At 40.4% G+C, this 12,983-nt stretch overlaps 1 protein-coding gene across 1 annotated transcript in view; it reads right to left on the minus strand.

The window, feature by feature from the left end:
- The window catches only part of DLEU7 (deleted in lymphocytic leukemia 7), a 35,562-nt gene extending 22,862 nt beyond the window's left edge, over nucleotides 1-12,700 (minus strand). The window contains exon 1 of the mRNA XM_036297920.1: nucleotides 12,242-12,700. Coding sequence (XP_036153813.1) covers nucleotides 12,242-12,700 — 459 coding nt within the window. The remainder of the gene's footprint in view (nucleotides 1-12,241) is intronic.
- Nucleotides 12,701-12,983: the final 283 nt, after the last annotated feature.

The following is a 12,983-nucleotide window of genomic DNA, read 5'->3' on the forward strand; positions in this document are numbered from 1 at the left end:
CACCCTTTTCTCTTCCCCTAATTCTCTTTTCTCTGGTGGTCACCTTCATTTGGTTTATCAGTGTCATGAATACATTCATGTTTTGTTCCCTCTGTGTGGTGTCTTGTTGAGTTGTATTTTGTGCCTTTTGGTCAGTGTGGTAGATACTCAGCCACATAACCAGACACCCTGAGAGGAGCGAAAATGGGGAGACAAAGAAACAGCCCCCATATGAAAGAAAAGGAGGAAATCACCAGAAAAAGAAGTAAACAAAATGGAGGCAAGAAATTTGTCAGAGAAAGAATTCAGAGCAATTGTCATAAGGATGGAAGACAAAATCAACAACATATGTAAGAATCAAGAGGAAATGAAGAAGAACCAAGAAGAAATGAAGAATGACATAGCTTCAATAAAGAACACAATAGAAAGCATCAACAGTAGACTAGAAAAAGCTGAGGACCTGAATCAATAAGCTAGAAGACAAGGTAGGAAAAAAACACCCAAGCAGAGCAGCAATTGGAAAAAAAAAAAACACTTGAAAAACAGAAGAGCCTAAGGGAGCTATGAGACAACACAAAACAAAACAACATCCGCATAATAGGGGTACTAGAAGGATAGGAAACAGAGCAAGGAATAGAAAACCTGTTTGAAGAAATTATGACAGAAAACTTCCCTGATATTGGGAAGAAAACTCACACAAGTCCAAGAAGTTCACAGAGTCCCAAACAAGATAAACCCAGAAAGACCAATGCCAAGATTCATCATAATTAAATAGGCAAACACCAATGACAAAGTAAGAATCTTAAAGGCTACCAGGGAGAAACAGAAAGTTACCTATAAGGGATCTCCCATTAGACTATCAACTGATTTCTCAACAGAAACACGTCATGCCAGAAGGTAATGAAATGAAATATTCAAAATGATGCAAAGCAAGGGACTAAATACAAGAATACTATACCCAGCAAAGCTATCATTCACAATTGAAGTTGAAATCAGGAGCTTCACAGACAAAATAGGGCTAAGGGAGTTTATCACCACCAAGCCAGCAATGCAAGAATGCTAAAAGGATTGCTATAAAAGAAGAAATAGGAAGGGAAGAAGGAATACAGGCATACAGGAATATAAAAATGGCGACAAACAAGTACTTATCAATAATAACCTTAAGATCCAAGGAACAGCAGCCTCGTGATCACCACACCCTCTGTCTGAGGAACAGCAGCTGTGTGTGAAGCCTCCCTCCACCAGCCAGAGGAGCCACAACAGCTGTGAACAGCACCCACCAGAGGAGCTGCTGCCAAATGAGGAGCAGCTGCTACCACAACCGCCTGAGGAGCAACCACAGCCCGAGGAGTCACTGCCACCCAAGGAGCAGCCACTGAACGACTCAACATCTAGATATGTCGGTGAGATCAAACATGGGTAGACAAAGAAACCCCCAAAGGAAAGAAAAGGAGGACTTGCCAGAAAAGCAGCTAAGTGAAACAGAGGCATGCAACATGACAAAAAAGGAATTCAGATTAAGGGTCCTAGAGTGCATAAACCGGATGGAGGAAAAAATTAACAACTTAAGCAAGAATCAAAAAGAAATGGATGAAAAAATCAATAACTTAGGTAAGAACCAAGAGGAAATGAAGAGTGATATAGCTGCAATAAAAAACACCATTGAAAGTTTCAACAGTAGACTGGGAGAGGCAGAGGACCGAATTAGTGAATTAGAAGACAGGGAAGCAAAACACACCCAAAATGTACTGCAATTGGAGAAAAAAATTAAAAGACAGGAGGAGAGACTAAGGGAGAGCTATGGGACAACATGAAATGAAACAACATACGAATAATAGGGGTGCCAGAACAACAGAAAGAGGAACAAGGGTTAGAAAACCTATTGGAAGAAATAATATCAGAAAACTTCCCTGAGGTGGGGAAGAAAAAAGTCACACAAGCACAGAGAGTCCCAAAAAAGGTGAACCTGAAAAGACCCACACCAAGACGCATCATAATTACCATGGCAAATGTTCAGGACAAAGAGAGAATCTTAAAGGCTGCAAGAGAGAGACGGAAATTTACAAACAAGGGATCTCCCAGTAGATTATCAAATGATTTCTCAACAGAAACACATCAGGCCAGAAAAGAATGGATGGAAATTTACAAAGTGATGCAAAGCAAAGGACTGAATCCAAGAATACTCTATCCCGCAAAGCTATCATTCAAAATTGAAGTGGAAATAAGAAGCTTCACAGACAAAAAAAAAGGCTAAGGGAGTTTATCACCACCAAGCCAGCAATGCAAGAAATGCTAAAGGGACTGGTGTAAAAAGAAAAAACTTAGAAAGAAAACAGGCACAAAAAATAGAAATGGCTACAAACAAGTACCTTTCAATAATAATTTTAAACGTAAATGGACTAAATGCACCAATCAAAAGACATCGAGTGGGTGAATAGATAAAAAAAAAAAACACAAAAAATCAAAAAAAACATGACCCACCTGGAGCCATAACTGGCTTGGCTCAGTGGATAGAGCATCAGCCTTTGGATTGAAGGGTCCCAGGTTCCATTCTGGTCAAGGGCTAGTACCTTGGTTGCGGGCACATCCCCAGTAGGGGGTGTGCAGGAGGCAGCTGATCGATGTTTCTCTCTCATAGATGTTTCTAACTCTCTATCCCTCTCCCTTCCTCTCTGTAAAAAAAAAATATATATATATATTTAAAAAAAAAACATCCAGGAAACTAATGATAATGAAAACACAACAATCCAAAACCTATGGGACACAATGAAAGCAGTCCTGAGAGGAAAGTTTATAGCTCTACAGGCCTATCTCAAAAAACAAGAAAAAAGTTAGTAAATCATCTAACTCTACATCTCAAAGAATTAGAAAGAGAGCAACAAGAAAACCCCAGAGTGAGCAGAAGGAAGGAGATAATAAAGATTAGAGCAGAAATAAATGACATAGAGACCAAAAAAAAAAACCAATACATAAAATCAATGAAACCAAGAACTGGTTCTTTGAAAGGATAAACAAGATTGATGAACCTCTAGCCAGGCTCACCAAGAAGCAGAGAGAGGACCCAAATAAACAAAATCAGAAATGATAGAGGCAAAATATCAACAGACCCCACAGAAATAAAACTGATTGTTAAAAAATACTATGGAAACTCTACTCAAACAAACTAGACAACCTGGAGGAAAAGGACATATTCCTAGAAAAATACAACATTCCAAAACTCAATCAGAAGGAATCTAAAAACCTCAATAGGCCAATAACTATGGAAGAAATTGAAGCAGTCATCAAAAAACTTCCAGCAAACAAAAGCCCAGGACCAGACGGCTTCACAGGGGAGTTTTACAAAACATTCAAGGAAGAACTAAAACCTATCCTCCTCAGACTACTACAAAAAAGTCTAGAGGAAGGAACACTTCCAAGCTCATTCTATGAAGCCAGCATCACCCTAATACCAAAACCAGGTAAAGACAACATAATGAAAGAGAATTATAGGCCAATATCCGTAATGAACATAGATGCCAAAATCCTCAACAAAATCTTAGCAAATTGGATCCAGCAGTACATCCGAAAGATCATACACCATGACCAAGTAGAATTAATCCCCAGGATGCAAGGATGGTACAATATCCGCAAATCAATAAACGTGATACATCACATAAAAAATTGAAAGAAAAAAAACACAGTCATATCAATTGATGCAGAAAAAGCATTTGACAAAGTCCAACACCCATTTTTGATAAAAACTCTCAGCAAGGTGGGAATAGAAGGATCATACCTCAACATAATAAAAGCCATATATGACAAACCCACGGCCAACATCATACTCAATGGACAAAAAATAACACCATTTCCCCTAAGAACAGGAACAAGACAGGGATGACCAATCTCACCACTCCTGTTCAACATAGTACTGGAAGTATTAGCCATTGCAATTAGATAAGAAGAATAAATAAAAGGCATCCAAATTGGAAAAGAAGTAAAACTGTCCTTATTTGCAGATGACATGATATTATACATAAAAAGCCCTAAAGACTCCATCAAAAAACTATTAGACTTAATACATGAATTTGGCAATGTAGCAGGATACAAAATTAACCACAAAAAATCTATGGCATTTCTATATACCAATAGTGAACTTACAGAAAGAGAGACTAAAAAAACAATCCCATTTACCATCGCACCAAAAAAATTAGGCTACCTAGGAATAAACTAAAGAGGTAAAAGACCTCTACTCAGAAAACTACAGGACATTGAAAAAAGAGATAGAGGAATATATAAACAGATGGAAAAACATACCATGTTCTTGGATTGGTAGAATCAACATCATTAAAATGTCCACACTACCCAAAGCAACCTATAAATTCAACGCACTTCCCATTAAAATACCAACGACATATTTCACAGACTTAGAACGAACTCTCCAAAAATTCATCTGGAATAAAAAAAGACCCCGAATAGCTGCAGCAATCCTGAGAAAGAACAAAGTAGGTGGAATCTCAATACCAGATATCAAGCTCTATTACAAAGCCACTGTTCTCAAAACTGCCCGGTACTGGCACAAGAACAGACATATAGATCAATGGAATAGAATAGAGACCCCAGAGATCGGCCCAAACCAGTATGCTCAATTAATATTTGACAAAGGAGGCAAGAACATACAATGGAGTCAAGATAGTCTCTTCAATAAATGGTGTTGGGAAAATTGGACAGATACATGCAAAAAAAAATGAAACTAGATCAACAACTTACACCATACACAAAAATAAACTCAAAATGGATAAAGGACTTAAATGTATGATGGGAAACCATAAAAATACTAGAAGAATCCAAAGACAACAAAATCTCAGACATATGCTGAAGCAATTTCTTCACCGATACAGCTCCTACGGCATTGGAAACTAAAGAGAAAATGAACAAATGGGACTACATCAAAATAAAAAGCTTCTGCACAGCAAAAGAAACCATCAACAAAACAACAAGAAAGCCCACTGCATGGGAGAACATATTTGCCAATGTTATCATCGATAAGGATTTAATCTCCAACACTTACAGGGAACTCATACAACTTAACAAAAAAAGATAAACAATCCAATAAAAAAAAAATGGGCAAAGGACCTAAATAGACACCTTTCAAAAGAGGACATTCAGAAATCCAAGCGACATATGAAAACATGCTCAAAGTCACTAATCATCCGAGAAATGCAAATCAAAACAACAAATGAGGTACCATCTCACACCTGTCAGAATGGCTATCATCAACAAATCAACAAATGACAAGTGCTGGAGAGGATGTGGAGAAAAAGGAACACTTGTGCACTGCTGGTGGGAATGCAGACTGGTGCAGCCACTATGGAAGACAATATGGAGTTTCCTCAAAAAACTAAAAATGGAACTCCCATTTGACCCCATGATCCCACTTCTAGGAATATATCCCAAGAAAACAGAAACACCAGTCAGAAAGGATATATGCACCCCTATGTTCATAGTAGCACAATTCACCATAGCTAGGATCTGGAAACAGCCTAAGTGCCCATCAGTAGATGAATAGATTAGAAAACTGTGGTACATCTACATGATGGAATACTATGCTGCTGTAAAAAAGAAGGAACTCTTACCATTTGCAACAGCATGGATGGAACTGGAGAGCATTATGCTAAGTGAAATAAGCTAGTCAATGAAGGAAAAATACCACATGATCTTACTCATTTATGGATAATAAAGACCATTATAAACTGAGGAACAAAAATAGATACAGAGGCAGAGCAGCCTCGAACAGACTGTCAAACTACAGTGGGAAGGCTGAGGAGGGTTGGGGGTAGGTGAGGGGAGGGGTAAGAGATCAACCGAAGGACTTGTATGCATGCATATAAGCATAACTAATGGACATAAGACCCTGGGAGCTAGGGGAGGCCAGGAGATTGTTAAGGGCAGGGAAAAAAGGAGACATATGCAATACTCTTTGTAATACTTTAAGCAATAAAACAATTTAAAAAAATAATAATAACCTTAAATGTAAATGGACTAAATGCTCCCATTAAAAGACATTGGGTAGCTGAATGGATAAGAAAACATATTTCTGCTGTCTACAAGAGACCCACCTCAGAACAAAGGACTCAAACACAGAATGATAGTGAAGGGATGGGAAAAAATGTTCCCAGTGAATAGAAATGAAAAAAAAGCTGGGGTAGCAGCTCTTATATCTGACAAGTTAGAACTCAAAGTGAAGGCCATAACAAGAAATAAGGAAGGCCACTTCATAATACTAAAGGGAGGAATTCTACAAGAGGATATAACTCTGGTAAACATATATGCAGCCAGTACAAGAGCACCCAAATACATTAAAAAAACTTCTGGAAGATATCAAGGGAGAGATAGACAGCAATACAGTCATAGTAGGGGACTTTAATATCCCATTGACACCACTGGGTAAATCCTCTAAACAAAAATCAGCAAAGAAGCATCATTTCTAAATGAACCACTAGATCAGATGGAATAAATTGACATTTTCAGAATATTTCACACCAAAGATATAGAATATACATTCTTCTCAAGTACACACGGGACATTTTCAAAGATAGACCACATATTGGGACACAGGCAAAGTCTCTTCAAATTTAAGAAGATAGAAATCATATCAAGCATCTTCTCAGATCACAATGGCATAAAATTAGAAATGAACTACAATAAAAACAATGAAAAAAATCAAACCGAGGCTATATAACATGCTATTAAACAACTATTGGGTTACCAAAGAAGAAATAAAAAACATCCTGGTAACAAATGACAATGAAAGCACAACAATCCAAAGCCTATGGAACATGGTGAAAGCAGTCTTGAGAGGGAAGTTCATAGCTCTACAGGCCTACCTCAAAAAACAAGAAAAAATGGTAATAAATTATCTAATTCTACAATTCAAAGAATTAGAAAGAGAGCAACAAGAAAAGCCCAGAGTGAGCAGAAGGAAGGAGATAATAAAGATTAGAGCAGAAATAAATGACATAGAGACCAAAAAAAGATCAATGAAACCAAGAGCTGGTTCTTTGGAAGGATAAAAAAAAAATGATGAACCTCTAGCCAGGCTCACCAAAAAGCAAAGAGAGAGGAACCAAATAAACAAAATCAGAAATGAAAGAGGTGAAGTAACAACAAATCCATAGAAATACAAAGGATTATGAAAAAAAGTACTATGAACAACTCTATTCCAACAAACTGGATAACCTACATGAAATAGACATATTCCTAGAAAAACACAAGTTTCCAAAACTCAATCAGAAAGAATAAAAAAACCTGAATAGGCCAAAAACTACCAAAGAAATTGAACCAGTAATCAAAAATCTTCCAGCAAACAAAAGCCTTGGTCTGGACAGCTTTACAGGGAGTTCTACCAAGAATTCAAAGAAGAACTAAAACCTATCCTCCTTTGACTATTCCAAAAAATTCAAGAGGACAGAACACTTCCAAGCTCTTTCTATGAAGCCAACATTACCCTAATTCCAAAACCAGATAAAGATACCACAAAGAAAGAGAATTACAGGCCAATATCCGTAATGAACATAGAGGCTAAAATCCTCAACAAAATCCTAGCAAATCAGATCCAGCATTACATTAGAAAGATCATACACCATGACCAAGTGGGATTTATTCTGGGGATGCAAGGATGGTACAATATCCGCAAATCAATAAATGTGATTCATCACATAAACAAATCAAAAGATAAAAATCACATAATCATATCAATCGATGCAGAAAAGGCATTTGACAAAATCCTACACCCTTTCTTGATAAAAACTCTCAGCAAAGTGGGAATAGAGGGATATGCCTCAACATAATAAAAGCCTAATAGGGCAAACCTATAGCCAACATCATACTCAATGGGCAAAAACTAAATCAATTTCCCCTAAGAACAGGAACAAGACAGGGATGCCCACTTTCACTACTCTTGTTCAATATAGTATTGGAAGTGCTAGCCATAGCGATCAGGCAAGAAGAATAAATAAAAGGCATCCAAATTGGAAAAGAAGAAGTAAAACTGTTATTATTTGCAGATGACATAATACTGTACATAGAAAACCCCAAAGACTCCATCAAAAAACTAGTAGACTTAATAAATGAATTTGGCAATGTAGCAGGATACAAAATCAACACCCAGAAATCTATGGGTTTTTTATACACCAACAATGAGCTCACAGAAAAGAAACTAAAGAAACAATCCCATTTACCATTGCACCAAAAACATTAAGATACCTAGGAATCAACTTAACTAAGGAGGTAAAAGACCTGTACTCAGAAAACTATAGGACATTGAGACAAGAGATAGAGGAACACATAAACAAATGGAAGAACATACCATGTTCATGGATTGGTAGAATCAACATCATTAAAATGTCCATACTACCCAAAGCAATTTATATATCCAATGCAATCCCCATTAAAATGCCAACGGCATATTTCACAGACTAGAACAAACTCTCCAAAAATTCATCTGGAAGAAAAAAAGATCCCTAATAGCCATAGCAATCCTGAGAAAGAGGACCAAAGTTGGATGGATCACAATACCAGATATCAAGCTATATTACAAAGCCACAGTTCTCAAAACTGCCTGGTACTGGCACAAGAACAGACATATAGACCAGTGGAACAGAACAGAGAACCCAGAAATAGACCCAAGCCATTATGCTCAATTAATATTTGATAAAGGAGGCAAGAGGATACAATGGAGTCAAGACAGTCTCTTCAATAAATAGTACTGAGAAAATTGGTCAGATACATGCAAAAAAATGAAACTAGATCAACAACTTATTCCATACACAAAAACAAAGTCAAAATGGTTAAAGGACTTAAATGTAAGATGGGAAACCATAAAAATCTTAGAAGACTCCATAGGTAGCAAAATATCAGACATATGTCATAGCTATATCTTTACCGATACAGCTCCTAGGGCAATGGAAACTAAGGAGAAAATAAACAAATGGGACTACATAAAAATAAAAAGCTTCTGCACAGCAAAAGAAACCATCCACAAAACAACAAGAAAGCCCACTGCATGGGAGAACATATTTGCCAACGTTATCTCTGATAAGGGTTTAATCTCCAACATTTACAGGGAACTCATACAACTTAACAAAAAGAAGATAAACAACCCAATAAAAAAATGGGCAAAGGACTTAAATAGACACTTTTTCAAAGAGGCCATGAGACATATGAAAACATGCTCAAAGTCACTAATCATCTGAGTGATGCAAATCAAAACAACAATGAGGTACCATCTCACACCTGTCAGAATGGCTATCATCAACAAATCAACAAAGGAAAAGTACTGGCAAGGATGTGGAGAAAGAGGAACTCTAGTGCACTGCTGGTGGGAATGCAGACTGGTGCAGCCACTCTGTAAAACAGTATGAAGTTTCCTCAAAAAGTTAAAAATGGAACTTCCATTTGACCCAGTAATCCCACTTCTAGGAATATATCCCAAGAAAACAGAAACACCAATCAGAAAGAATATATGCACCCCTATGTTCATAGCAGCACAATTTACAATAGCTAAGATTTGGAAGCAGCCTTATGTGCCCATCAGCAGATGAGTGGATTAGAAAACTGTGGTACATCTACACAATGGAACACTACACTGCTGTAAAAAAGAAGGAACTTTTACCATTTGCAACAGCATGGATGGAACTGGAGAGCATATTGCTAAGCGAAATGAGCCAGTCAGAGAAAGATAAATACCACATGATCTCACTCATTTGTGTGATATAATGATCAACATAAACTGATGAACAAAAAGAGACAAGGTAGCACTGAACAGACAGTCCACCCTCAGAGAGAAGGCAGGGGAGGAGGGGTGGTTAGAAATCAACCAAAGGACTTGTATGCATGCATATTAGCATAACCAATGGACACAGACACTGGGGAGGTGGGGGCTTGCCCTGGGGGTTGGGAGTAGCAGCGGGGGGGGGGGGGCATCAATTGGGGGAAAGGGAGACATATGTAATACTTTAAACAATAAAAAAAAGAGTAAAGTACTACAAAGTACCCATTGTTATTATGGAGAGGGTTTCTCTGCTTTCATGCCATTTTTTGCCTTCTGCCATAGTGAACTAATTTTAATTCCCCCAAACTCAGGCCCTGGCATTGCTTCTGGATCTTAGATCATACAGCTCCCTTAAAATATGTTTTCCCTTTAATGCCTGGGGAGCAAACATTCACTTTTTTAAAAGGTTACCTCCTACAAGAAACCTGCCAGGATCACCTTAGGTAAAACTGATCACTCGGTCTCTCCTTTTGCCAGCCTCTATGTCTTGTATATGCTCCTAATATCACACAATGCTTCCTATTTCATCAATTCTAGGATGTACATTTTTTCCCATTTCAAAAAATTCTCTGAAATGAGACTATCTTACAATCAAAGGTCTGTCATAATATAATTGGCAGGATTTTTTTATTATTATTATTTCTTGGAAGTACATAAAAAGGTGCATCTTGCCGAAACCGGTTTGGCTCAGTGGATAGAGTGTCGGCCTGCGGACTGAAAGGTCCCGGGTTCAATTCCGGTCGAGGGCATGTGCCTTGGTTGAGGGCACATCCCCAGCAGGAGATGTGCAGGAGGTAGCTGATTGGTGTTTCTCTCTCATCGATATTTCTGACTCTCTATCTCTCTCCCTTTCTCTCTGTAAAAAATCAATAAAATATATTAAAAAAAAAAAAGGTGCATCTTAACTCAAGAGCATTGGTGAAATGCAGCTTCATTTTTTAATTTTCTAAGGTGAATGGAGCAGTGCTTTGCATCTGGAGGCATTCCAGCTTTCCCTCTCATGCACGCATATTTGGCAATATTTGGTTTTATCAACTCAAGGTGGGGAGGTAGGGCGCCAGGGATGTATGCCGCTGGCATCTACTGGATAGAGGCACAGGACAAACCCCCATAACAATTGTCCAGCACAAAATGTCAATAAAGCAGAGGCTGAGAAAACCTAAGGTAGAGTAATAATGCTTATTTGGATGTATGATATGCTTTATTATGTTTGGTTTTTAAATCAGTCTTTTATATTGGGTATGCAATCTAATATGTAGCTATTTTTTTCCAAACCTTGGCTTGTAAAGCACAAATAGCAATTCTTGAGAAGTGCTCTAAGTTTTCTTCATCATCCCTTCCCAGTTCCTTCTGTTAGACTCCCAAGGGAAATGAATGATGCAATACTCCAAGTCAAAACTGGAAAGCCACAAGGCCTCCAAGAGATTGTGACCTTAAACCACCGGTTAGGTTAATTAATGTCAAGACCAACACTGTAACCCAGACCCCCAGATTTCCAGGATCCTTCTCAGCCTGGGAGGCAGCTGCTCTGTTTCCTGACAGTTGGGTATCTTAAGAAGAAAATTCACTCCACAAACATGAGGTGCGTGACTTGGTAGGAGGTTAGCATTAGAATTCGCACTTTGCCCTGGCCAGTTTGGCTCAGTGGATAGAGTGTTGGCCTGCGGATGGAAGGGTCCCAGGTTTGATTCTGGTCAAGGGCACATGTCTGGGTTGCAGGCTTGGTCCAACGCGCAGGAGGCAGCCAATCAACGATTCCCTCTCATCATTGATGTTTCTATCTCTCTCTTCCTCTCCATTCCTCTGAAATCAATAAAAATAAACTTTAAAAAAAACAAAGTATATGATAAAAAAAAAGACCTATAGAATTCACGCTTCAACACTGGGGATCCACCCCACTCTTATCTCACTTTATGAGAATTTAGACTCTCTAAGGTCCCCGAGCTCTGTGGGAAACTCCATGCATGCAAAAATAACTGTGATTCATAAGTTTCAAAAGACTTTAAATTAATGTAGGTGATTTGTCATACAGAAGGCAGTGGGGATTTAATACGTGTATTTACGGCCCTGGAAGAAGGGTTATTAAGTTGGAAGGGGGAGTAGGGGAGCTGTCCTCCATGTCTGTGGAAAGGGCCTTCAGCTGGAGCAGGAAGCTGATTTACTACGTAAGAGAGGAAGGAGTTCCAGAGGCCTTTGACAAGGCCTCTCCCGCCTCTCTGCTCCATACTCAGGCGGCCCCAGGTGGGCACCTCCGCACCCACCCCTCACTCCCCACTCTGAGTTCCCTGCCATAAGTGCGGAGTCCTCCTCCTATCCCCACCCCTTCACTCTCCGGGGAGCAGTGAGCAGCTCAGCTTGGGATCCTGTGACCCCACCCAGTCTCCATCTGGGCCCTGCAGCCCGGGCCAGCAGGGGGATCCGGCTCCTGAGGGGGGTGCTGGAGGCCAGACTCACCTTCAGGTGGATGGGGAAGGATCTCTCCTGCAGCAGGGGACTCAGCAACGTCTGCTCCACACTGACCAGCTCTGAGGTCGAGTCCACCACGCGGGCCAGTGCACTGCGCACTGCCATCCGCGCCAGGGTGCATGGCCCGCGGCCCTGGGGGCAGGGCAGCAGCTCCGCTCCCCCCTTGGCACCTGGCACTACTCCTACCTCGGAGGAGCTCGCCTGCTCCCTGAGCTCCCCATTCCTCAACCCCTGGCCTCTGCTGCCCTCCTCCCGCCCCAGCCCTGCCCGGGCCCGCAGTGGGCTTGAGCAATGCGCTGGGGCAGCGGACACTTGGTCCAGGTCGTGCGAATTTCTACGGGCGCCCGGACGGTCCCCCGAGCCCCACTCCTGCTGTAGGAGCTGCAGGGTCTGCAAAGCCAACATTTGGTGGCTGATGGAGGCCACTAAGGGCGCGGGGCTGGCCATCGCCTCCTTGGCTGGCTCTGTGCGCTCCGCGGGCAGGTGGGGCAGCAAGTGAGGGAGGAGGTGGGTGTTTGAGGTCGCCGGGGTCACATTTCCTAACCCGTGGCTCGGCTCCCAGGCTTCCAGGCCTCTCGACTTGTGGCGCTGGCCCCGCCCCTGGACCGCGGTCAGTGATCCGAGCTGACCAGTGCATTTGCTTAAAGTCCAAATCGCCTTGTTCAGATCCAGGCTGCTGGAAGCGCTGCTGCACAGGCACTTGAAAATCAGCCAGATGCTGAGCTCTACT

This window comes from Myotis myotis, unplaced genomic scaffold (assembly GCF_014108235.1).
Source record: "Myotis myotis isolate mMyoMyo1 unplaced genomic scaffold, mMyoMyo1.p scaffold_m19_p_3, whole genome shotgun sequence".
NCBI lineage: Eukaryota > Metazoa > Chordata > Mammalia > Chiroptera > Vespertilionidae > Myotis > Myotis myotis.